General features: G+C 37.6%; 1 protein-coding gene across 2 annotated transcripts; it reads left to right on the top strand.

The window, feature by feature from the left end:
• The first annotated feature begins 310 nt into the window (after nucleotides 1-310).
• Nucleotides 311-27,447, top strand: afg1lb (AFG1 like ATPase b). 2 transcript variants are annotated; one of them, XM_052098427.1, is made up of 14 exons: nucleotides 311-409; nucleotides 5,935-6,293; nucleotides 7,034-7,153; nucleotides 7,415-7,466; nucleotides 7,558-7,659; nucleotides 8,183-8,310; nucleotides 11,645-11,744; nucleotides 16,856-16,914; nucleotides 23,369-23,451; nucleotides 23,921-23,991; nucleotides 24,218-24,318; nucleotides 25,113-25,253; nucleotides 25,467-25,580; nucleotides 26,763-27,447. In XM_052098427.1, the coding sequence occupies exons 1-14, from the start codon at nucleotides 313-315 to the stop codon at nucleotides 26,922-26,924; spliced, it is 1,689 nt and encodes a 562-aa protein (XP_051954387.1). In that variant the 5' UTR covers nucleotides 311-312; the 3' UTR covers nucleotides 26,925-27,447. The 2 variants fall into 2 exon arrangements, with proteins under 2 accessions (XP_051954387.1, XP_051954388.1); XM_052098428.1 differs by lacking the exon at nucleotides 7,034-7,153.

Raw genomic sequence — 27,447 nt, 5'->3', positions numbered from 1 at the left:
GGTAATGTTTAAAAACGATAAAAAATATGTATTTATTTATTTATTGATAGGTTCTAAATGTACTATTTATAACCTTCCGTTGAGTAATATCTAGCATTTATGCAATGCCATTCTCGTTTTTGATTGCGTATACATTTCAGTAATTTATATGTTTTTTTAAAATATAAATGTGATCCATATATATTTCTAATGTAATGTAGCAAAAGTAAACCTAAAATATGTAAGACTAACATGCAGGGCTGAAATCTATGGCTGAAATCTCACTTAATGTCTATGTACAGAGATCAATAAAGTTATCAGTTTTGAATCAACATGGCGGCGTACGCTTCGCGCTTGACAACGGGACGAGTTTTAAGATTTATATTAAAAGGGTCATGTTGGTCGAAAGGCGTTTGCTGTGCTGTTAGAGGTGAGTATGAATATTCTCCTGTCATACACGTCACAATACTTTAGGGAACGCTTTCCTTGATGTATCTTGGGAATTTTGTGTATGGCATCCAGAAACAATTTTTCATTTATTTTGGAGTTGTCTTTACTCGGTGTCAATTATAATATTATGAAGGTTTTTATTAAAAAAAAAGTACAATTTGTAAAACCTGATCATTTTCCACCCTCATTGTGACCCTCTGTCAGAAACGCTCAGTTTTGGTGCTGTTTCTCCTTTTAAGACATGGCAGTAAACCCACTGTTATGACTGACCTGCTCTCTCCTTGCAGGGCTCAGCTTTTTAGGAGCACTTTTTTAAGAGCACTGTACTCTTAAATGCTCGTAATTAAAATAATAATAATAATAATTAAGAGCACAGGCACAAATTTATGCGTACAGTTGACCAGTTTGTTTTAGAGATGTAACATTAATGTGCCACATTATAACATGCACAAAAAGGCATGAGAAAACTGAGCTCATCAATATTAACAAAATTCGGGAACATAGTGCAAGTCATGACAAAGGAGTTTACATTCTTATAAACCAAATTTACAATTTTCTGTTAATTTGACTCTCTGCAAAAACAACAACAAAAAAAACCCGCTCATGTTAACCTGTTTTACCTTGTGAACATAAATATACAAAAACACAATGTTCAGTCTTTGAAATGTGGTCCTCTTAAATGTATATAAGAATTCTAAATTGCACCGCTGAACACAATTAATGTTCCTGTCTCACAATGTACAACAATCAGATGCTGCATATTTCAGTTGGCCAGGCTTTGTAAACTTTTAAAGTAAAATTTGATGCTTCCCATTTCATTCAAGCTGACTAAAATTCTCATAAGTTTTTCATGCTTGCTTGGTTGACTGAAGGGATGAAAAGCAGCCAATTGCGGTGTGAAACATAACTATTGCGCAGGGAGTTGTAATATTTATTCCGATTGTAAAATGCAACACTTCATGAGCTTCAATCTAGGGTCAGGAATCTTTAGGCACCTCACGATTCGATTCTGAGAGTCAAGATCTGATTTCAAAACAATTCCTGATGCATCTACATGTTTTTCTTATTATTCTGCTGTGCAAAGGCAAAACACTGTAACTTCACATATTCACTTTGACCGTAAGTTGCCCTGTGACAGACAGGTCTCGCTGTCACCATAACCAGGTTTTGAAAAAATTGCAGTAACTACAAAATCCCCTCTAAAATCAAGTAACTGTTTTGTTGTTGTGTGCAGCCTTTGTATGGCAGTATTGTCATCATAAAAAGTGATAAACACTGACCTCTTTACACAAGAAAATAAAGAAAATAAATAGGCCTATTGGTTTTCAAAAAACAATACTATTAAATAATTCAACTGATTATGTTAAATAACTTTTATATGTTTTTCATTTATATGTTATATTTATATGTTAATAATTTTTATTTAATAGTATTACATTTTTAATTAGAATAAAACAATCCAAGGCCTTTTGATTATTTTTATTTGAACTATAACTATGCGCTGTTTGCTCTGCGAGTAGAAGTCTCACCTGCTTAACATGTATTTAATGAGCCGTCAGGTGTGCGCACACTTGCCGAAGAGCAAGAGACCGGTGTTACAATATATTCAGTTCCTGAGATATTTGGTTCCAGTGGGCGGAGCATACATGAATATTCATTAATTATCCTGACACATGTGTTGAAGTGGAACTGATAATGTTAGTGCACCACCATCATGGCTCAAGTTCAACTTGTATAAAGGATTATTATGAAAAGGTATTTAAGTTTTAGTGTCGACCGCTGTAATAACTACAATATTCAGATTCTCATAACAGTTTGCAGTTTATAAGTGCAGTATGTGTTTTGATTAGTTTTGTGTTCCTGAATACAGCATTTACTGAATTAGGTATTAGGCTAAATTAGAGTTGAACATCAAACTTTAGCAAATACAAATAGTAGTCTACAGTTGTCATGCATTTTTTTTTCTTTCATACCTTTAATTTTGTGTTTCTATTAGTTGTTATCATTATCAACAACGACTAAAATAAACCTGCAGAAGTATCTGTGATTTAATAAAATGTTCGTAACCTACCTTGGTGTGATTACTCTGTGTCACACTTTATTTCTTGCTCATTTTGTAAACAGGCTATGACTATAGGGCTAATAGTTTAGTACCACATGCAAACATGAATTAAACCCTGTTGTCTGTCCTTTGTGTTGCACTGAGGACAATATACACAACCTCTGTCAGTCATTACATTTAAAAAGGTCTTCATCAATATATATATATATATATATACACACACACACACACACACTGATGTCCAAAATTTTGGAATAATGTACAGATTTTGCACTTATGGAAATAAATTTGTACTTTTATTCACCAAAGTTGCATTCAACTGTTCACAATGTACAGTATAGTCAGGACATTAATAACGTGAAAATGTACTATTACAATTTGAATTTCTTTTTCAAATTTCTTAAACTACAATGAGTTCACCTAAAAAAAAATCCTTGTGCAGCAATAACAGCTTTGCAGATCCTTGGCTTTCCAGCTGTTAGTTTGTCCAGATACTCAGGCGACATCTCACCCCATGCTTCCAGTAGCATTTGCCATAAATGTGGCACACATATATATAGGTGTATATATACTGTTGTGGAATGTTGTTTGATGATAGCTTCCAACTTTTAGTGATCCAAGGTGATGGGGTCCTTACCCTGTTCTGACTTGTTTAAAATACTGATTCTGTCCTCACTTTGCAGTACTTTTCCTCAGTTAGACAAATAGGTAAACTTCTTCACACATATGCTTGTGAGTGAACATTCCTTTTATTCAACATCACAATGAATATGTTGAAATGGTTTAAATATTTAATTACATATAGCTATATAAACAATAAAAACAGCAATTATCAGAAACACTTACAGACATTGCTACAAGTGATCACAGAAAGAATGGCTTCAATAATCTAGCTGTGAAAGTAATTTAAGCACTGCACTTTTCCTAGGAAAATAATTGATAGTGACTAGCAAGCAATAAATGATTAAATACATGATCCAAAACGATACTCAGATCTCATTCACTGGTGTTCTTCTCATCTCTTATTTTCAAGTTTAGCCTACTCTATGTACAATGACAATATTATCTGCTGCACACACCAAAGGCATGGTGCACCAATTTCTGCCTCTGTATTATAAGTCATGTAAATATTAGTTGCATGAAACAATGTTACCAAAGCCTAACAATTTAAGGAAGCTGTCACAATGAGCATAGCTGTTCTTGGTAAGATAATGAAAGCTTAAAAAATATTATTATCATGATATTAAACACAAGATTATCGAGTGCCCCAGAAATGTGTTTATTAAAACATGAACTTGGCACACTGAACAAATGAAATGGCCTCCATATTTGCTTGGATAACATATTGCCAGTGGTACCAGCCACTGCAGCTCTTACATTCAATCTGAGACAATGACAATGACATCACATGAGTATGAATTTATTCATACAAGATCATGTCAGGCTGATACACATTTGAATTTTGTAAAGCAAACTGAAATTCCAAATTAGTTTTCATATTAACACACTAAAATGTCCACTCACTGTGTCTTCTGTGAAATTATATTTGTACCAAAATACTAAACAAATCTGTTGTCTTTAGTTGAAACAAGTGCATCACAAACACAAAACTAAAACATAACATTCATAATATTAGTAATGATAACTGATGTACTTTTTCCTATCATACGTTTTGTTTGTGTTTTTTTTTTTTTGCATCAGTTCCCATGAGAACTGGTGCCTCTACACACTACAATAATAATAATAAACATGCCACAAAAACAAAGCATAAATCAAAAATTTTTGTTGCAACATTATATTATGGCATATATTGATAAGTGACCCACATGAATTGCAATCAGGTTATTAACTGTGATAAAGGCAGAAACTTGTTTCTTGTATCCAGTAGAAATATTTAAACATCCTTTATAAAGCAAATTTGCCATAAAGTGTTACGACTCACTGAAAGTACAACTTGATTTATTTTTATTTCTTGTTTTCTGACAGCCAATTACAGTAGCATTAAAACTTTTTACACAACCTATACATTTTTGCAAGAAATAACTTAATATACAACAGAAGAACATAATTAAGAATTTAATAAGCTACGGGGCGGTTTAGTGGCTTAAGCTTGCTCTCCTGTATCCTTAAGTGGCTGTAATCATTCGTGCAAGAATGCAAAGCGCACAGACTAATCAAAAGCACAAATGATCAAATGTTACAGAAATGTAAATGTTGTAGTTTAGTCTAACTTTATTAACATTGAATTACCGTTTCAAAATAATCCTTCAGACATGTTGAACTTAAGCCACGATGGTAGTGCGCTAACATTTTCAGTTCCACTTCAACACGCATGTCAGGATAATTCATGAATATTCATGTATGCTCCGCCCACTGGAACCAAATGTCTTAGGAACTGAATATATTGTAACACCGGCAATGAGCAACAGCAAATGAAAGAGCTCAAGAGGAGTAAAAGACATTGGGAAGCAGCAGGCAAAAAATTATTTGAAAAAATAAGTATAAACATCACCCACGTCTCCCGAACCGCTGTCTCATCATTATTTTCAGGTGTTATTTTCATTAGTGCAATAACAGGTGCAAGCTCATATTTTATGTTCTTTGTTGATATGTAATCACAAAATCAATTCTCCCTTTGCCATGTTAACAAGTTTGTGAATTTATTTCGGAATAGTAGTTTCATTAGGAGACAAATTGTTTGGTTCATGTTGTGGTTGATTCAGCCAGTCTACGATCAGTTTTGTAGGATGTGCTTGGCTTTAGTATACGTGCCTGTTTCTAACATCTGTCTCTGGCGTGTGCATAAGTGCCACTGCGACGCCGCATTCTCAGAATCCATGAATCACAGAATATATATTTTTTCCCACCCCTTCAGTCGAGTTACTTACACTGGTGCTCCTAAATATTTTTTCACAGTCGCACACAATAATTTTCGGTCGCACTGTAGATCTCACTGTTTACCACTACTGGGCGGGGCTACTGAAGTAATAAGGTAAAGTAGTCATTGGTGTGTTGTTGTGGAGGCAGTGAAATGCAAATGTATACCACAGTGTGACATCACAATGAAGAGGAAGTAGAGAATGAATCATTTTTGCAGCTTTGTTTCAACAAATGCTCTTTTTGTTGTAAGGAGGAAGTTTTGAGTTCTGAAACTTACCATATGTTTTTATAGTACAGTGAACTCTAACATGTGAAAAGATCAAATAAATGTTGATTCCTCTTGTCATGACCTCTTTTATTTGTCCTTGGCTGTATCCTGTTTTTTTCCCCTATATTATTTATTTTAAATATATATATATATATTTATATTTATACAGGAATAAAAAAGTTTAAAAATCAACTATTTTTTACATTTTAACTGTGTTCTGCTTCATAAAAAAATTATTTTTACTAAACAGATGTCAAATACTTGTTCAACAACTATCATATCTTTCTTTATTAAGGTTGTTCAACATTATCTCTGGGACATTCATCCCTGTCAGGACCTTGGGCTGCCCATAGACACAGTGGACTGGTCAGCCACTATGAAAGCCTGGTGCAGTCTGGGTCACTTCGAAAGGATGCCCAGCAGAGAGCTGCACTTTTTCAATTAGAACAGTTAAATGGAGTGATGGGAGCCTATACCAACATCCCTATCTCTCTCCCTCATCCTAAAGACTGTATTTTAAAGAGTCAATTCAACAATGACTCAGAACTGGAGAATAAAGGAAAGTCAAGGAGAAGGGGGGCAGACAGAATAGTTTGCAGTCCAGAAGAAATTGTGTCAAAGGAAAAAGGACATGATGCTAATGACACAGAGGAGGTATGGTTGTGTGTTAAGTTGAGCTGTGCACTCTGTAAAAGAAAAGGCTTGGGAATCTAATATTCAGTCAGGCTTCAGAACTTTCACCCTGGCATTGCCTAATATGAGGGGGGCTGATTAATTCTAGGTCAAAGGAGCTTCAACCTGTTTGTGTTTTTGTGCTTGTGGAGAGTGGGAGGAAAGACCAGACTCGCAACTTGCTGGATCACAGCACAGCCCCCTACTGAGTCAGGACATGCAGCTCATCCCTCGATTCAGTAATGAGGGGTCACCATTGTCTGGGAGAGAGATTCTCAGCTCCACAAACACAAACATGTACAGTTATGTGTTACTGTCTTTATTTACCTTCAGTCTTTTCTCTTTTTCACTTCTCAAGCAGAAAAGTGGAAAAACACTTGCATAGAGCGTAAAGTGTCTTGAACAGAGTACTGCATATGGAATGAACAATCTATTCATATTTTTAAGTTTAATAACTTATAATGTGGTTGTTGTTATGTTGAGATGATAAGAGGTAGCTATGATTGAGCTGTCATTGTTAAAGCATTACCAGAGCAAACAACAGTTCATTTGTGAGTTAAAGAGTGTAAAACAAAGCCTTTATGGCTAAGAGTGTTGGCATGTGAACTTTTTCCCCCTGTGAAAGAGTAGAGCATGACTCCACCTTGTGGATCCGTCCCAGACAGGGCCTGTGTCCTCTCTTGCTCAGTCTCTTCTCTGTGTTTGTTCAATACCATGACTAGACCACTGCCACCAGCCACAATAATGAGCTACAGAGAGATCTGGAAGTCAGTGCGAAGTCACACGCTGTCATCCAAGGACGCTGTGCCTCACTGCTCAAAGAGCATTCACCCAAAAAAAGAGTGAGTAAGAGGTGAATCAGGGCATAGAGGTGTTGACTCTGTCTTCCCTGAATATTCTTTTGTCTGCAGTAACAGACCGTTCTGTACAGGCTCATCAAATGCCGTGTACCCCTGAGACTTCAATGCACTGCACACATTATTTGGAAACTTTGAGTAAACATGACTCTTTAGCTTTACATGATAAGTACTATTTTCAGGGGTTACCAGAAGGATTCTCAACACATTTACAATACAAACCTATTTCATGATTCTGTTTTACAGGAGTCTCCAAAGTCACCTCCTCCCCGTGGTTTCTATATTCATGGTGATGTTGGTAAGTTACAGTTAGCTTCTGTAAAGTAACAACTTTCATCACGATTGAATTTAATCATGGCAACTTAATGTTTGCTTTTTGTAATTAACAGGTACTGGAAAAACAATGCTGATGGATCTTTTTTACTCATTTGTGAAAAACAGCAGAAAAAAGAGGGTTCATTTCAATGCATTCATGTTAGATGTTCATAGAAGTAAGTTCTCTAAGACCAGGATAAAGTTGCTCAAATGTGGGACAATTTCAGGAAAAATCGGAAATCGGTTTTCATGTGTTCTGTGTTCATTTCATATTGTTAAATGGTCTGCACTTATATAGCGACTTTTTAAGCCTTAACGGTATTCACAGCGCATTACACTGCTTCTCATTCACCCATACACACACACACACACACATTCATACAACAATGGCAGCAGAGCTGCTATGTAAGGTATCCTGCCATTGGGAGCAACTTGGGGTTCAGTGTCTTGCCCAAAGACACTTCAACATGTGGAGTCGTGTGGGCCGGCGATTAGTGGCCGACCCGCTCTACCAACTGAGTAGAGTTAGATTAGCATTATTATTAATAGTGCTATTTATAATCTATAAACAAAATGTAAGGCATGTTACAGAATAAAATAGAAGTTAAATGCTTTCCTCTAAGATCAAAATAGTTTTTTTTTGTACATGAATGTTTAGTTTGAGAGCAGTTGACTTAAATATATGTGCGTTCCATTCAGGGATCCACAAACTGAAACGGAGCCTGCCAAATCGAAGAATAGGTAAAATGACAATGTATGACCCCATCTTTCCGGTTGCCATGGAGATCGCTGAGGAAACCTGTCTCATATGCTTTGATGAGTTTCAGGTAAGAACAGGAGTAGAGAAAGATATTTAGTGAGTTTTCAAAATGTGTACTGTATGTTTATAACATAGACACCTTTTCACTCTACTCCAGTCCACAAAATACATGTGTTCTACTGTTCATCTGATCGAAGTGTCTACCAGCATTTCAAAGATATAAGGTTTGTTCATTTTGGAGCCATCTAGTGGAGTCAGATACCTTCACACAAGCTGTGACCACCCACCAAGGAAGATGGAGATAATTAAGCAGAAAACAGTATTTAGAAAACCAGTTTGCATTTTAAGTTACCCAAGAATCATGAAGTCATTGATGGATAGCAATACAGTACATATATTTTTTTCAACACATTTTGCAGCAACAAATTGCGTTAGTCTATAAACCCACTCCTTAATCTATATAATTATAGGAAAGAATAGTATTTATAACTCTTTATAGTCTTTCTGTAAAATAATAAATTCTGTATCAGGGCTGATACTGATATTTGCACTTTAACAAGGTGTCAGTCATTAATCTCCGCTCTCAGAAGGTCTATGATGTTTACACACAGTATGCAACTAACATGTGTGTAGACTAATTTCTACTAATCAAGAGTCTCATTGTACATTCTCTCACTGTTTAAGGATCAAGGGCAGCTCCTTTTATTAATGGCTTTTAAATCTGAAATGCTTACCTCAGATGTGATCGCTTTTATTTTATCTATGCATCTTATTGCTTGGGAGCTTTCCATCAATGTGCTTGCAAATCGTTGCTAGCAGCAAAAAGGAAAGCACACACATTTTGTTTATGATGCATAAATGAGGAGCTGACAGCCCCTTACCAATCAGGAGCCACTGCCACTTAAGCATGCAGATGAGGCATCGAAGCCCCTCTTGCTTCCTTGAGTGAGGGGTAATGGAGAGCGACTATGGTGGGTCGCATGCATCCATGCCTCTTAAATGCTAATGAAATTTCTCCATTCTCTTCATTAGTCCGGCATCATTATCAGTAATTTGTAGCCTTCCCCCTTTGTCCCTCTCCACTCCCTTAATGAATGCAAGCTATTGAGAGAAGCACCAAGAGAGATATAGAAAGAGCAGGAGGGAGAGGAAGAGAGAGTAGAAAATGCTTGAGGCATTGTCTCAGGCCCCTGTCAGTCGCCGGGTGAAATTACTCATCGACACAGTTGTGTAAGTAAAGATTTAAGATCAAAAGAGTGCAATTTGGCACCCGTGTGCACCACACAAAAGTGACTCTTTGCTGGCGTAATTGGATGCTCATTTGAATATCCACGGCGTTGTTTTCACTGTTGTCCACAACAACGCCAATGAGCAACACAGAGGGCTTTCTTGCGCTCAACCTGGCAATCAATACCCCAAGACTTTGAGTGTGTGTGTGTGTGTGTGTGTGTACACACGTGCACAAGTGTCGCAGTGCCTGCATACAAACAAAAAACAAATACAGGGTAGATGAAAAGGTCATAGTTAAATAACTCCTTTGAATTGAAGAATAGAAGCGGACAGTTAAAGGAAATGTGATCCAATTTATGCGATAGAACCTCGTCTTTGTAACAGACCACCCTTCCAACAACATGCACACATATGCACGTCCTGTCTTTTCTGCAAGTAAGGCCACTATAGGACATGCTAATTGGGTTTGATGAGGCCGAAGGTTTAATATGCAAAAAAGGGAAACACTTCAATATAAGAAAAACAGCATATGCTGGGGGTATGGCAGTCATAAGTGTCTCCATCTAAGAATAGTAGAGCTCTGAAAGAGATCTTCTACATGACAAAAACATCCTGGCCCCACATTTGGCTCTTCATTGCACCTCACAAATATGCAACAATGTACTATCAAAATGCTAATAAGGCCATATACTGTGTAAAGCATTAAGATCAGTCTTTTGCCTAAATGTTTACATTTATGTCAACTCTGAGGAACCCTTAAAAAGTAGTAAAAACATGGTCAAAGATAAGAGAGAATGATGGAAGGAAGATCTCATTGAGTGTTATTGACTAAAGGGCTCCTTTTGTCAGGGAAGGTCAGCAGCCCCTGTGTTGCTGCAGATGTGTGTGAGGCAACAGCTCGCTGCTGTGAAAAAGGCAACGTTTAAATGATAATAATGAATGATGATGATGAAAATGATAATAATGAAAGAACCACTCGTCCTCTCGCTTCTGAGATTCAGGGACAGCCATGCCAGGCCCTCAAGAGCACAATGGGAGCGCATCTGTGTGTGTGTATTTGTTTCTGGGTGGCCATCTGGCTGTCATTTTGCCACTGATTTTACCTCGAAACGCTGTTTAGTTATTTATTTATTTATGTATTCATTTATTTACTTTTTTCAAGCTGCATTGGCCACTTGTCCTTGTCTCCAGCAGAAAGCCGCGGCTCTGGCCATTTTACAGTCAGGTGGAGTGGCTTTGTGTGTGTTCTGCGTGTATGCATGAGCGTGTCGGGGAGGGTGATGTCAAAGGACCTTGGCCGATGTTTCGGTTTTAAAATGTAATGACACCTGGTTTTCATTCATTCATTCGCATGTACACAAATGCACAAGTACACATACATGCACACAATTGTGGTAATTAGCTCCAGGCAGAGGAAGGGCAAAGGGGAGAGTGTTGTGCCTTGCTCATCTTTAGCTCGTACACCTGTGCCTGCTCCCATAGTCTCTGACAGACATGCTGAGAGGACAGAATTGAAATGACAGCAGCAATAGCCATCTTTTAAGTCAGCATGAAAACCAATTTGACCTCATTTACTTTATTAATACACATTCCTTGTCTTATTGTGAATGATTCATTGGTGAATGGCATTCCAAATTTGTAATCTTTAATCAAAATGTAATAACTTGCTCTGCCTCTGAAGGACTTTTCTCTCCAAGTCCACTTATATTTCAGCCCCTCCCCTTCAACCACCTGTCATATAGAGACTGGTTTCCACAAACCAATCCATCGACCAGTCTACAAACCAATCAATCAATTGCCAATGGATAAAAAAAAAAATGGGTTGTGAACACCAGTACGTGTTGATTTTAAAATGAATCATCTTGCTCTATTGTCAATCTCAATGTACATTGTGACAGTATACAAGACTGGGGACAATTCAGTCAGTTTGGCTGATTACAGACCTTAATGGAATTCAGCTTTTTTTTCAGAAATCTGTGCTAAAATATTTGGGTTTTAGTCGATAAATGTTAAGAACTCAACTGCAGTTAATCCTGTGAAATGCACTGATGGTATGCTATACAGTATATCACATGAGCAGGAAAGAAGGAATTGCTGATGGTGATCATATGCAAACCAAATGAAACTGTCCTCCATGCAAAGTGAAAAGAACAATGTCTTTTGCCTTTCAGGTGGTGGACATAGCAGATGCTATGATTCTGAAGCAGTTATTTGAGGGGTTGTTCAAGTGTGGGGTCGTAGTTGTTGCCACCTCAAACCGACCACCTGAAGGTGAGTGGGGTGTCTGTCCCAGACAGTCTGGGTAATGTTGAAGGAATTACGGTTATTAATATACATGTTTAGCTGTACTATTCTGAAATTCAGTATGACATTATTATTAAAATACATATATTGTGATAATGATAAATATCTACATTTTTTTTTATATAAAATGTAATATTTTTGTTACACATTTTAAATATAATATATAAAATATCATGCATACTAAAATATATATATCAAAATAACAAGTTGTAAAAGGTTTAAACAATGTTTTCCATGCTTTTTAAATGAACCAAAAACAATGAATGAACACGCACCTGTGTTGCTTTCAGACGGTGAGCAATTAAGGTCAGTTATAAAAATTTAGAACACTAAAGAGACCTTTCTGCTGACTCGCCAATAGAAAGATGCACATGGTCCCTGCTCATCTGCATGAACATGCCTTAAGGCATTTTGCCACTGCACGGTACAACTCGACTCGCCACAACTCTCCTCTCTTTACTTTTACCTCTAAATGACAATCATTGAATTAAAGGGGAAAAACTACTTAGATTTTTATTGTTTTATTAATTAAACATTTCACTGCAGAAAATCCTATTGTTATCAAATGTTTGTGTCTTGTTTTCCATATAACATTGTCTAAAAAACAAGATACGTTTACTTGAGAAGCAACATATAAGATATTTAGACTTGCTTTAAGAGAATGTATCTTAAATATAAGTGAATTTTTTCATTTGTTCATACTTCTGTCAGTGCAGACAAGAAAAAATATACTCATATTCAAGATATTTGCTCTAAAAGCAAGTCTAAATATCTTATATGTTGCTTCTCATGTAAATGTATCTTGTTTTAAGGATTTTTCGATATTTTAAAATATTAAAATGAATTAAATATTATTTAATTAAAAAAATTTTCTTCTGCAGTATAGCTGCTAAAGTAAATGTACGTAAGGAGATTTAGATATTATATTAGAAAACAAACCAAAAAGATACAAATGTTGCATTGTATAATGGGCTAAGACTACACCCTCTCTCACCTTTTTGTTCACTTGATTTCGATCCATCTTTAACTCACAAAAAACAAACTCTTTCTTTTTTATAGAGCTGTGTTTCGCCGATTTTCTTCACCATAAGATACACACCGTGACACTCATAATTTACTATGTCGTGAGCAATCACGATAAACAAAATCTATCTTCAGCAAGCGTGCGCCAGTGATGAGTGTCTCCGCACGAGGCAGTGTATCAACTGGGAGAATTTTGACACTCTCTCGCGCTGTTTTTCATGTGACACATATAAGCATTAGTATTGAGTATTAGAATACTCTGCGATCTACATGACCTTAATCTGTTTGGAAAGTTTGGAGTGTGTCTGGACTGTGAGCTGTTCCTTCTTCCTCTGCTCAATGAAGTGCGATCTGAGGTGCAGCTCTCCCACGTCATCATTAGCGTTTCATAGATCTCAATTTGTGTTAAATTAAATCAGACGACTATTTGCAATTAAAATTTTTGTCGGCAAGTTTTTATTGTCGACATTGTCGATAATGTCTACTAATCGTTTCAGCCCTAGCAACAACAACTGCATAATCCCTCCATCAGTGCTCAAACTGTCCGCAATAGGCTGAGAGGCTGGACTGAGGGCTTGTAGGCCTGTTGTAAGGCAGGTCCTTACCGGACATCACCGGTAACAACATCACCTATGGGCACAAACCCACCTTCACTGGACCAGACGGGATTGGCAAAAAGTGCTCTTCTCTGACAATTCGCGGTTCTGTCTCAACGGGGTTGATGGTCGGACTCGTGTTTATTGACGAAGGAATGAGCGTTTCACCGAGGCCTGTACTCTGGAGCGGGAGCGATTCACTTGCATTATATCAAACACAGTTGAAAGCTATTTGGTTCATACGAAGCTTAACCTTGTCTTTGTTTGTTTTTGAGTTGCCACAGTATTCAATAGACTGGCATGTCTTCAGGTCAATTTTAGGTCAAAAATGGCAAAAAAAAAAAAGAAACGGCTTTCTCTAGAAACTCATCAGTCAATCATTGTTTTGAGGAATGAAGGCTATACAATGCTTGAAATTGCCAAAAAACGGAAGGTTTCATACAAAGGTTTACACTACAGTCTTAAAAGACAAAGGACAAGTGGCTCTAACAAGGACAGAAAGAGATGTGGAAGGCCAGATGTACAACTAAACAAGAGGATAAGTACATCAGAGTCTCTAGTTTGAGAAATAGACACCTCACATGTCCTGAACTGACAGCTTCATTGAATTCAACCCACTCAACATCAGTTTCATGTACAACAGTAAAGAGAAGACTCAGGGGTGCAGGCCTTATGGGAAGAATTGCAAAGAAAAAGCCACTTTGAAACAGAAAAACAAAAAGAAAAGGTCCGAGTGGACAGAATCACAGACATTGGACAACAGATAATTGGAAAATCTGTGTATTTTGATGCCGTGATATTTTAAGTCGATTGAGAGTCCGAGAAAAGTGTTTAACTCCTTTTCTGCCTTTTCATTGCTCTCTCCCTCTCTTACTCGCACACAAACACCTGCCATTGGCTGCTATTCTGCGGTGGGTTACGCAAAACTAATCTGAGGAGTGTTGAGGGTTAAAATACAGTGAGGATGCCATCTGATCTTCGACCTCTTTGTTTTTTTTAATAAACTATAGAATTTGTTTTCAATGTGCTTTTTGGTGTATGCTAGAGGTGACTGTTAAAGCGAAACAGAGAGAATGGAGAAAACTGGCTCGTTTTTGCTCGTAAAGCTTTCAAGGTGCACACACAGAGCTTGTCTGTTATCTTCATTTAACCTTAAATCATATTGTAACATCAACGATTTCTCACCTGAACGCCGTTCGTCATTAAACAAGACAACTTAATTTGATACCCGCTTGAACGTGCGCAGTTACTCTTATCTCTCGACACCAATCCCACTTTTTTCTTCCACTGCCTCATTGTTGATTAAACAGATGCCGTTTTTTTGCAATTGCTATGATGTTACATTAAACTGGAGAGTGAGCATGTAAAAGAGAGTGATAAGGGTAGAGATAAGACAGTCCTTCTCTGCCTTTCTACTCTCCATCTCTGTCGTGCTGCAAATGTCTCATTGCTTGAAGTGGCCTTGTGTGCTGAGTACAAAACGGTGAGCGGCAGTTACATAAAGAGACCCCCTCCTAACATTAACCAGCCACTGAGAACAAAGCCTACGCTAAAACTTAATAGGCATCTTATTCCATTTTAATTAAGTGACTAATGGATGGACGGGTACACATGAAAGATGGTAGAGAGAGAGATGTGACAGAAAGAGATTGCTCGCTTATTGATACAAAGATGTATCTCAGGTGAAGTGAGGGAAATGGATGAACAAAAGTGAAAGAGGATGTACTTCACTTCCTAATCTTTAAATTACATATTAAAGCTTTAGTTATGAACTGGGAGAAAATGGTTCAATAAACTTATAAAGAATATCTTGTAGAATTTGTACTGGAGCATCTGAAAGTGTTGGTCCATTTTTATAAACATGGAAAATTTGTCTAGATGCTCTTGAATAAATGAGTCACTAAAGACATAACGTGACAAATATTTGATAAAAACTCTTAAATGATGATCATTATTATAGTAATTACAGTATGTTCGCCATAATAAACATTATTGTACTATTGAATGGGTAGAAAGGATGATCCAAACATATGGGGGTCAAATGCATTTTAAGATTTATTATGTAATATTATACATACTGCAGTCAACTTACAGGAGTCATGAAATGAGAGGTATTTTTCCCTAATCTCTTGAAATACTGTATGAGTTAAATTTACTATGAAAATAAATAACATTCAGAACTGAAATGCTTCCTTTCCACTAGACTAAAATTACGTTTTGGTCCCTGAAAATGGCTTATTTTTACTTATTGGTCGAACAGGCTTCATTTAGTTCCATACAAGTCCAAAGAATGTCAATGATTGGTTAAAATGAATCTTGGGTGTGCTTTGCAATTAAATGGTTCTTGCTCTCAATGGGGCGCGTGGTAAATTGTGCGTGAATCGCTGAGTTTAGCATGAGCCTCCACATGTTGTGAGACTCTGCGGTGTCATGCACAGTGAGCCACGTGATAAGATGCACAGATTGATGGTCTCAGAAGCATAGGCAACTGAGACTTGTCCTCTGCCACCTGGATTGAGGTGAGTAGAAGTAGTGGGAATTGGGCATTCCAACTGAGAAAAAAAAAGAATAACATTTACAATTACCACCACAATTCTGTTTCTCTCTCACATGGAGAGCCCTCCAGAAAGGCCAAATATCTATTTCTTAACATGGATGTCTGTTTTGCCAAGCTGTTTATATGGCATCTTTTCAAATGCCACCCTGTTCAATTCGGTGAAACATTCTTGAAATGAGGGAGTGCCAATTGACTTCCATCCTCTAAGAATTATCTGTCTGACAATCATTACACTAATTTGGACCCAGCTTTACCCTTTTTATAACTGCATACCTTAAGTGGTCTCCCTAAAGAAGTGAAACATATCCCTGGGGTAAATTTTCATCTGTTTGCCAACAGCGTGTGAGTTGTGATGAAATTTGATTTTCTTAGGTGAGAACTGGATTTTTTTTACAAAACCGCTGAATGCCTCTCAATGGAATGTTTACCACTCAACATCTGTCTGTTTTGCCATTTCTGTTTCCTTAAAGTTTTTTGCTCACTGCAGCTTTAAACAAGCTTTTACATCACTGAGAGAAGCATATACGCCTCATCGTCTCTTTACATTTGTGTGTGTGGCTTATCATGCCTGTGTGGCTAATTGAAGATGCCTCTATTCACTGTAATGCTGGTTTATTGTATGTGCAGAAAGAGAGAGACTTCTTCTCTTGAGCTCATTGTTTGGGAATGTAATGAATTTCATGTACTGCTTTTCTCCTGTGCTGCCCACAGAAATCAATTTCTGCCTCTCCTCGTCTCTCCTAGTCTCTTTTGTCCCTCCTCCCTTCCTATCCCTCATTTCATCAATAGACACTTTATTTGCCAATCACAGATGGAAAATGACATTATGGGGAGGCTAAAGAGTGAATCTAACTAGCATCTCTCTCTCTCTCTCTCTCTCTCTCTCTCTCTCTATCTCTCAGAACTGTACAAAAATGGGCTTCAGAGGGCTGCTTTTGTGCCTTTCATTGGTGTACTCAAGGTAAAGACAAAGTCATTCTCTCTGTTAATTTATTTATCCTTTCATTCTATCTTACTCCCTAGCTCTTTATGTTTCCTCCTCCTCTCTGTCTGGTTTTTGATGTATTTTATCCGCAGGTAAAAACACACAACCCCATGTGTTTGCAAAAACGCACAAAACAGAAAAGGCAGCTTTGATCATACCTGGAGAGCAAAAGACTGAGAAAGAGTGTGAGACAGACATTGAGGTAGAGAGAGGAGGCCATTTAATGACTGGCGTGGGTTGGCTGGAATGAGACGGTATTACATGAAGCTGCTTGCATTTCAAAGTGAGCCCAGCCTTGGACGCCAGCAATGCTCTGATCTGCTTTGCAAGTTAATTGTATTATTTTAAGCAGGTATTGGTATTATCCTGTGTGCTGTCTGGGCAATTACCATCATCCTGTGACAGCTTTCCATCATAAATAATCAGACAATCATTTTCAGGCATTTTACAGCTGCCCACATTCTTGTACATTTGATTGATATCGGCACACTGAGCTAAAGCAAAAGCTAAATGAGTTGAAACTTGAAGGTTCAGAGGAAGAACTTGTTTGTGGCAGTGACACGGTAACTATAGGACAGGTAACATACTTTCCCCCTCTTTCTCTCAGTCTCGCCCTCTTTTGGTTCTGTAACACACACATACAGCTTGTTAGATATTGAGCATGCTGTTAAATTAGTTCTCTTAAAAATTTAAATTGTGTCATAATTTACTCACCCTATGTAGTTCCAAACCAGTAGGACTTACTTTCTTATGTAGAACACAAAAGTACACATTTTAATGACTATTCTGATCCATCTTTTCAATACAGTAGCAGATTATCGGGACTCACTTTAAAGCTAATAAAAGACACAAAATTATCAAAAAAGGGCACTTTGTATCTTCATGTGCATTATGAGAAAGGCTCGTTCACAGTGGCATGCATGTTCACGTGAAAATTTGCTTAGTTTTTAGGGCTAAACAAGTTCTCGGGTGAACGTATACCACTGTGAACAAGTTTCTCTCGTGCACACATGAATGTGCAATGGATGTCAAGATTTTCTCTGAAAAATATCTAATTTTGAGTGTTCCTCACCAAAATACTGAATGCATTCAGAGGACTTGGAAAATGATGCAAAAGCTGCATAGACTACTTTTATTTATTTATTTATTTGTGTTCGCCAAGTTGTTTATGTGCTCTAAGTCCTCATGGTGGCATAGTGACTCACCTCAATCCGGGTGGTGCAGGAAGAATCTCAGTTGCCTCTGCGTCTGAGATGGTCAATCCGCGCATCTTATCACGTAGCTTGTTGAACGCGTTGCCCTGGAGACATGTGGAGGCCCACTCTATTCTCCGCTGCATCCATGCACAACTCACCACGCGCCCCAGTGAGAGCGAGAACCACACATTATAGCAACCATGAGGAGGTTACCCCATGTGACTCTACCCTCCCTAGCAACCAGGCTATTTTGGTTCTTAGGAGACCTTGTTGGAGTCACTCAGCATGCCCTCGTGACTCCATGGTTGTAGTCAGCGTCAATACTCGCTGAGCTACCCAGGCACCTGGACTACATTTATTATACTTTTGGGTCCTTTATAAAGCTTTAAATTGAGTCCTTATAACTGCAATTGTATGAAAAAGATGAATCAGATATTTAAAAAACAAATCCTTTTGGGGTAACCTATTCCTTTATGTTTCAGTTGTTTGAGTGGAAAGGGAAACAGTTAAACCACAAATGATAAAACAAGTTAGTCCCACTGTTATTTTCTCTCTGTGATTTTGAAAAACAATACATTTAGAAGATTTTTACTGCCAGTGTAATGCCTTTTTATAATGCACATTATATTGAGTGTCAGTATTCACCCTCATAGACCAGGGTGCTGGTCCACAGACTTTGCTAAAAAGCTGCTATATGCTTCATTCAGGTTGTGATTTTTCTAAGTTTGACCCCTGGATCTTTTATGATCAGTGGCCCAGCACAGTCACTCTGGTTCACATAGTCTCTGTTAAATCCCTGGGGTCCTTAAAGTCACCCTCTATTCTGGCCTCTGATAATCTTGCCTGGTAAGAGTGTTGAATACCCCTTGCCCTGCCTTGCACCTCTACTGCTCAAGCGTCTTTGTTAAGCCATCTGGTTTTGGGGCAACGCAGGATCCCAGTTCAGGGTAACTGGGGTGGCCCAAGTGCCTCCTCTTATGTCTGATCAACCCTAATAATGTGTGATGGGTGGGGGTGGGGGTACACTGGCTTGTGTGTGAATCCCTCTACATCTTTATCACTTACCTCTCTTTGGGATGGTACACTTTTTGTAATTCTAACACCACATTCTGCTTTTCTACTCATTTATCTATGTAAAAATCCAACTCTAGTTGTGCTTTAACCTGTTTGCATGCACCTTTTGCACTGACAGACACATTTAAATGAGATCTTAGAGATTCCATAACCTTAATTTTGGTTAAATGACTCACTTCGTTTTGCCTAATAGCTTATACTTGCTGTTCCCTACATTGGTTTAGCTAGGGTGTGTGTGTGTGTGTGTGTGTGTGTGTGTGTGTGTGTGTGTGTGTGTGTGTGTGTGTGTGTGTGTTTTCATGGTGAAGGTCTCTGTTGGATAAGGATGTTTGTATGATGATGATTGAATGACATGAAGATGGAACAAAAATGAAAAGAGGCAATTTATGTTGGATGGCTGCTTTTGTTCCCCTGACCTTTGGTTAACCTCCAATTTCTAGTATTTATTTCTCTATCCTTTCCTTTGAAACCAGTTTTCCCAAATAAATGTGTCTTTCTGCATGGAGAATATTAAGAAAGAAACTTAAACTCAATATATATATTTTTATGAATATTTCGCTAGACTGGCTTTTTCTTTTTGTGGCTGATTTAATTAGAGGAGGCAGTTAATAAGGACAGACGACGTCTGAAAAATGTAATCCAATAATTGAAAATGTATTGGATTACTAATTGGATTACTTATAAGCATTAAAACCAAAATTAGAGGTGTCTTGGCACTCGTTAACAGTCTACTACACCATTAACTCAAAAGATCTTGTTTTGCCAAGTTATCACTAAAGTTGGTCAGTCATGTTTTAGGAAAGACTAAGGAGAGAGTGATTGTGATGGAGTGGATGAGGGCTGTGGCCTCTGGCCTCTGTGGAGTTCTGTGAGGGGGTCCATGCTTTCAAAGCAAGACAGATGTTCCTAAGGAGATGTTACGCTGAGTCCTGGAGAGGTTGTGAGAACATTTGGAGTATGTTTTGAGAGTGTTCTGAGTAAATAACAAAGACGGTTACATGTAAAGGGAATAGATAATTAGGCGTAATTAGTGCGTTCACGTCGTTAACCACCTCCATAGTGCTCTCTCTCTCTCTCACACATACACACACCCACACACACACACACACTCACTAGTCACCTAATCTCACAATACACACACACACATTGAGAGAGACAAAATCACACTCCACAGTGGTAAAACACTTTGATGTAAGAGGAGTCGTCCTGGACTCAAAGCATAAAGGCACTGTTTTAAGCTGTCTCCCGTTCTCTTTTTACCCCGTCCCTACTTCCACCCTCCCATTTCTTTTCTGCTAGCACAGAGGATGTAAGACACACAAAGATGAATGGACTACAACCTTTCCTCCCGTCCCCCTCTGCCACCTCTCTTTTTCAGTCTCCCAGCGCACACTCCTTAAGCCAGGCTCTGTCAAACCACTCCTCACAAACAGGAGGGAAAAAAATCATCAAATGTTTTCGGCTGTCAGTAATGAGGTAGTGGACCTCATCAGGGTCCAATCGCCAGCTATCCTTGGCTTTTGTTGGAGCTCAATGGCAACCCTTGCTTTGAAAAACTCAAAGGCAACTTTTTTGAGGAGTGTAGAAGAGAGGAAGACAGACAGATAGAGAGACTTTTTCCACACTACATTCTTATTCTAAATTGTTGTGCAGGGAAGCTGTGGGCATCCAGTACATGCAGCTGTGAATTATATGAAACTGTAGTACTATACTCTTATTTGTAGCTGAAAGTATCATGAAATTTGCCAAAATATACAATAAACAAACATGCATTGGTGAGGGATGCGTAGAACTTTTATGAATGACAGATATTGCAGTTCTGCAGAAATCTGCTGAGGTTGCATACTTCTGCATGTGTAGGTTCCATCACTGATTTTAAATTTGAACATAGTTTGTTGTCTGTAATAATTGCATTTTTAAATCTAAGCTGATGCAAGAATGAGGTTGTGACCTGATTACATAATTTCAATATTCAGTTAAGATGTCCACTAAACAATAGCCATACATAACTTATCATAACTGCTTAGCTGACTGCCAACCATCATTTTTGGTTTCAATTTTAAATCCATAGGAACACACATTTTGATAAATATAAATTTCTACTTATTTTATTAAAAGGTCAGTCAGTTAGGAGAATCTGCACATTGGTTGGGTGTCTGGCGACACCCAATTATTGTTGAAGGCTAATGATGTGCATTAGAGTTGTGTGTGGCAAAGTGCATTCTGAGTCGTGAAGGGCTGACGAAGAAGATCTTTGAGGAGTTATGAGTCTTTAATGAACCCATCAAAGGCCATAATCATGCAATGATCCACAAGAGGACGTGTCTTCAACTGATTATACAGAACCAAGCGCTGGCATCATTACTGATTGTATTTCTCTCCCCCTCTCCCTCCTCACTATTACCTTCCCTTGAGATGGCCCATCAACCGTTAAGATATACTCATGGAGATGAAAGTTTTATGAAAAGAAAAAAAATAGACAGAATGGGGCACGCAGATGTATAACCCAGTTTGATGGTTGTTGGGGAAGTGTGGTTGCCGTGGTCGTGGTGGCTGTTTACATGGCGGCCTGGTGATGAGGTCGAGCGGGGTTGATGAAGTGACACTTTTCCTTTTGTGTTCTTCTGCTCATGGTTTGTCAGCCTGTCATTAAGGCTGATTCAGCCAATTGGCTCGGACGCGGAACTCTGTGCTCGAGAGAGAAAAGTTGACAGCGCTGGAGAATGGGGGAAGAGGCGAGAGATCCAGGAAGAAGAGGAATAGATCGCTCCTCTCTCACTCTGTGTGGTGATTGCTAATTATCTTTAGTTCAAGGAGGAGGGTAGCGGAAAATTCACTGATTTCATAATTCGCTGGAGCTGTCATTGAGGACTGATCCAGGCAAAGGCCTCTCGCCTAAATACCTCATAATATCCACATCCTGATAAAAATAATCTACCTTCCTTTTCATCAGTCATTTTAGTTATTGTGCCTCTAGCATTTTGTTCAGTTTGAATGTTTTATATTATTTTTTTGTCATTTTGATACACTGGTTCCACATACAGAGTCGCTGACCGGTCTAAATGTAGTAAAAAAGTTAGAATTTGTGCTTTTTTTTTTTTTACCCTTACCTAAATATCTGTTAATTGTTGTTTGTCAAGTTTAGTTAAGCAGTAAAACAATTTCATAAAATAAAAAAAATAGATTTTTTTTTCATTATGACTGAAATGTTTTGCCTTAATCTCTCAATAAGTTGTATTTTAAAAGGAAGTTGTAAGAATGTATTTATTGTTCAATCTATATAAGGTCACATATTAGGTAATCCTTTAACTGGCTAATATATGTTTACAGTAGTTCAGAGTCATAGAAAAAGTGAAAAATTCGGTGTTCAAAACAAGTTAAGCACATTTGACAGCATTTGTGGCATAATGTTGATTAACCCAGAAATGAATGTCGACTTGTCTCTCCTTTTCTTAAAAAAATAAGCAAACATTTTGGTTTAAGTGAGGCACTTACAATGGAAGTGAATGTGGCCAATCTGTAAACATTAAAATACACACTGTTTCAAAAGTATAGCCACAAAACGTAAACAATATGAGTGTTAGTGTGACTTAGTGTAATCAAATCGCTTACTAACCTTATATTTATTATTTATAATTTGATAATACAGTTTGTTGCCATGACGATATAACACCATTAAACCTGTAATCCTGCCAAAGCGCTACTTTAAATATACCGCTTAAATAATACACAAGTTTTAACAAGAAATTATGTAAGTGCTTTTATAAAATTATAAGATTCACTTTTTATCTTTTAAACCTTCCAAAAATGGGCCCCATTCACTTCCATTGTAAGTGCCTCACTGTAATATCAATTTAGCTTCAAAAGTCTAAAAAAGTTTTCGGGTTATCAATATCATTCCACAAATGCTATCGATTGAGCTCAACTTGTCTTAAACAGTTCAGTATGGATCCCATGATGTGACCTATTATTTTGTTATACCAGTTGGTATTAGTGACCTACATGTGGCATTGTCACCCCCTAGGGGTGGCTCTGTTTTGCCAACCAATACAGATGCCACACCAACAAAACAGTGGTGTCATTTACAACTTACTCTTAACCTTTCCCTGTCCTTAATTTTAAGCAGTCTCTTTTCCCATATTTCTGCCTTTGGTATACAGGAGCACTGTCATGCAATAAATCTTGACACTGGAATAGATTACCGGACGAGAGAAATGGAGCTTGCAGGAAGACTATACTACATGTAAGAAAACTCAATCTACTTTGGACCATTGCACAAGAGATGAGTGAAAAAGTGATTTAATAAAAGTATCAGAGCAAAACAACAAAACAGTAAAGTGGTAATTAAAAAAAGCTGTTCTGCCTGAAAGAAGAGAAAATGGAAATGATAATAACAGGCAAAGAAAATATTCACATGTCATGAGTGCATATAAAATATACACCGTGTCTTCTGATGGCTTATTATAAACCCTTTATCTCAACAGCTGCCTTTTTAGGGGTTGTTAATATGCATATGTTTGTGTTGACACCTGATTGTTGCTCACTCTTATTCACACTCTCTTAATGTTTGTGTTTTGAATCCAACATCCTGTTCCATTGAGGGGCCGTGAAAATTCAAACACAGGCCATCAGCACGCACTGTTTGATGTGAACACTTCAAACCTGGTTAATTTCATATTCCATTATCTCTCTCTTTCACTCGCTTTCCATAGATCAAGTGAGCCTGATGCTGAGAATGCTGTCAATACGCTATTTGAGGAACTGGCTTACAGACAAAATGATGGTAAGTAAGTTCATTTGCCTTTGCATAGATGGGGTTTTCAGGTTAAGTGTGTATGTTTCCTTGACTTGGTTTGTGGGTGGATGTGTGAGGTTTTGATCTTTTAGTCATGACTGTCTTTATGTGTAGTCCCTATCATTTTGGTGTTACACTGGAAGATCTTTCTTTTGCCTGATCATTTAACCATTCAACGTAGTACCTGTATGTCTAACTATATTTGTGTTTAAAGTAACCAGGCCAAGAGTGTTGAATGTGCAGGGAAGAGAAGTAACCCTTAGCCGGACCTGTGGAACCATCGCAGACTGCACCTTCCAAGAGTTGTGCGAGAGAGTGAGTCAGAATTTGATGTAAAACACTGATCTGAGATCTTTTTTTGTGGTATCTTTACCAAAAAAAAAAGTTTTGGATGTGGGTTCTGGTAGGCAAGGCTAATCCCTGATCAATGTAGAAGGTATTATCCATCCGTCCATCTGCACTTTTCATTTTATCATTGCAGCCCTGTCAATGGCCAGTCTAAGCCAACTTGTGTGTGTGCTTGTTTATGTATGTAACCTTGGATTTGGTTTACCAGTTTGATGCTCTTTTTTGTTTGTGAGGAAAAGAAAGAACAAGCATGCTGCTCTCTAATGGAGGTGAGGCACTGTCTCTGTGTCCTTCAGTGCTTTTTGAGAGCGCTGTTCACTTCAATGTACTGAGAGTGTGTGCGTGTGTATGTTTGTCTGAAGAGTCCTCAACTTCTTCATCTTCATGGTCAGACTAATGCAGTTGGGACTATGTAAGCATGTGTTAATGTGCCTTTCCACTTAGTTACCACAGAGAGACATGTTACCCCGAGAAGATACAGAATATAGGGTAAAATAGAAGATTAGAGACAGAATTTGAAGAGGGAATGAGCACAGGAGATAAGAGAGATGGATGGGTAAAAATGTATGCGCCTAGGCTTCAGAGACAACCTCAGTGAAGTTTCCTTATTCACTGTCAAGAAGGAGAGGCTCTGATGCCAAAACAAATTAATTTATGCCTTTATGTGTATGTTATGTTTTAAGCAAGAGAACCCACTAACTATCATCACCATATTTCATGTTACATAATTTGTGTGTGTGTGTATTTGTTTGTTGTTAAAGCCATTGGGTGCTGGGGATTATATAGAAATCGCACGGCAGTTTGACACGGTCATCATACGGCATGTTCCTCAACTTCGACTTGCGATGAAGGACCAAGCCAGACGCCTCATCACTCTCATTGACAGCTTTTATAACCAAAAGGTAACATTGACTCTCTGTAGCACATACTGACATTAATTTCTGCAACAAAATTAAAAACACTTAAGATTCATGTGCAATCATAAAATACATTTGTTTCCATAATATCTTTTCAGTTTCCTAATCTTTTTATCATAATCTCCTGTGTAAAATCAGGTCAGGACCAAAACATCTACACTAACTAACTCAGCCTTTGCCCAAAACTCTCTTGTTCAGGTTAGAGTGGTAATGTTGGCTGATGCACCATTAGACCGTCTCTTCAATCAGGCACCGATGACTGGAGAGGAGGCGAGAGATCGCTTAATGCTAGATGAACTCGGCCTAACAGATGTAATGACAACCAAACAATGCCACCTGCAGACATTACATTATAACCTATTACAATAACAATAGCACAAATAGATTAAAGGGAATGTTACATGTTTAATACAAGCTACACTCTATCAACATTTGTTTTGTACAAACAAATACAAATAATGTGTACAGTAATGAACTAACAATGGAAGTTTAAAGGGCAACGTATTGCACCAGAATAAATATTTGAAATATACACTGTTTCAAAAGTATAGTCACTTCAGAGTGTGGTTTAAAAATCTATCCAATATTTCAACTTGTGTCATGACCATGTAAAAACCCAAAGTGCTGTTTACATTGGGCCAGCTCTGCCCACAGGAATTACATTGACAATGCATAAGTTAATCAATTTTATATTTAAATTAGAAGATTTCATAAAAATAGAAGATTTCATAAAATTGCTTTAACAAACAGTCATGATTTCCTGCTTGATTATATTTCCTAGTGCTTGAAGTATGCACAGAGTATTAGATGGCGCTATAGGAAGTGTAATCGAGCTTGAAATCATGATTGCCAAGGAGACTGTTGTCAAGATTTATTGTGAATAAGGAATTACATTTAGTTCTGTTCTCACCTTAAACCGGTTGGATTGCTTCAGAAGACATTGATTAAACCACTGGAATTGGATGGATTACTTTTATGGTGCCTTTATGAGACATTTGGAACTTTACAGCTCTGGCCACCATTCACTTGCATTGTGAGGACCAACAGAGCTGATATATTCATTTGTGCTCAGTAGAAGAAAGAAAGTCATACACATCTGGGATGGAATGAGGGTGAATAAATGATGAGATTTTACATTTTTGAGTGAACTATTCCTTTAAAGATATATGATTATTTAGAAATATTGATTCATTACTTACATTCGCAATCAAAACATGAAAGTGTATTCATGTCCCACATTCTGTAAACAAAATGTTGCCTGGATTTTAGATAGTTGTCATATAGATGGTAGGTTTGCTTTAGATTTAGCCTTAAAATAATGAGCATAGCTCATCAAATTAATGAGCATAGCTCATCAAATTTAATGCAGATATTATTGTAATCAGCTTATACAGCTACTTAAAGGCTACTTGAATAAGGCTTATAATCAGCTACTATTGATTTCTTGTATATAATTTTCTTAATATTCATTAATTTCTTTTCTATTGTGTTCAGGAGGCCAGTGAGCGGTTGACACTGTTCACAGCAGAGGAGGAGATTTTTTCTTCCCAGAGGACGCTGTCTCGACTCACAGAGATGCAAACTGAACAATATTGGATTGGTGGGGATCGGAGTCAAATGTATACTATAACTCCCCTGCTGTCAACTACCACTTAATAACAGAACCCAGATTAAACATCTTTATATCACCCTTATTATGACCTCCCAAAACATTTAGTACAGATATATCACCATAAATAGATGCAAACTTTATGGATTGTTTTATTGCTTCCACATCATAAAAGCAATTGGAAACATCCATATGCTCACAGTTCTATTAATATGCAAATCTAAAGCACAGTTGCATAGTTGTAGAGGGATACACGTGGAAAATGGGAAGATGTCTAGCACCCTCTTGTGGATTGTGCAATTTGTGGTTTTAGTTTGGAAAAACAGAGTCCCAACATTCAAGGATATATGAGGGAAATGGTATTTAAAATGTAAAGGCAAAATATAAATATAATATACAAATGTGAATTTCTGCTGTTATGCTTGCTTACAGTAAATTGTAGAAATGGTTTAATTAAGACATCATCTTGCACTTGTTTTGAAAATGTTTAATTCTAGACTGGAAAATAAAATGGTTGCAATTATTTTAAATTCATGTATATGTCTTCTTTGGACCAGCCTTGATGACGAT

This window comes from Xyrauchen texanus, chromosome 30, assembly GCF_025860055.1.
Source record: "Xyrauchen texanus isolate HMW12.3.18 chromosome 30, RBS_HiC_50CHRs, whole genome shotgun sequence".
Lineage (NCBI taxonomy): Eukaryota > Metazoa > Chordata > Actinopteri > Cypriniformes > Catostomidae > Xyrauchen > Xyrauchen texanus.
Note: the sequence above shows the minus strand (reverse complement) of the source record. Positions and strands in the feature narration are given on the sequence as shown.

Excerpts from the sequence above, each read along its gene's own strand:
- afg1lb (XM_052098427.1), top strand. The coding sequence starts at position 313 with ATGGCGGCGTACGCTTCGCGCTTGACAACGGGACGAGTTTTAAGATTT. Across the intron at positions 11,745-16,855 it reads CTCAAACCGACCACCTGAAG|AACTGTACAAAAATGGGCTT; the intron begins GTGAGTGGGGTG and ends TCTATCTCTCAG. Across the intron at positions 25,581-26,762 it reads ATGAACTCGGCCTAACAGAT|GAGGCCAGTGAGCGGTTGAC; the intron begins GTAATGACAACC and ends TATTGTGTTCAG.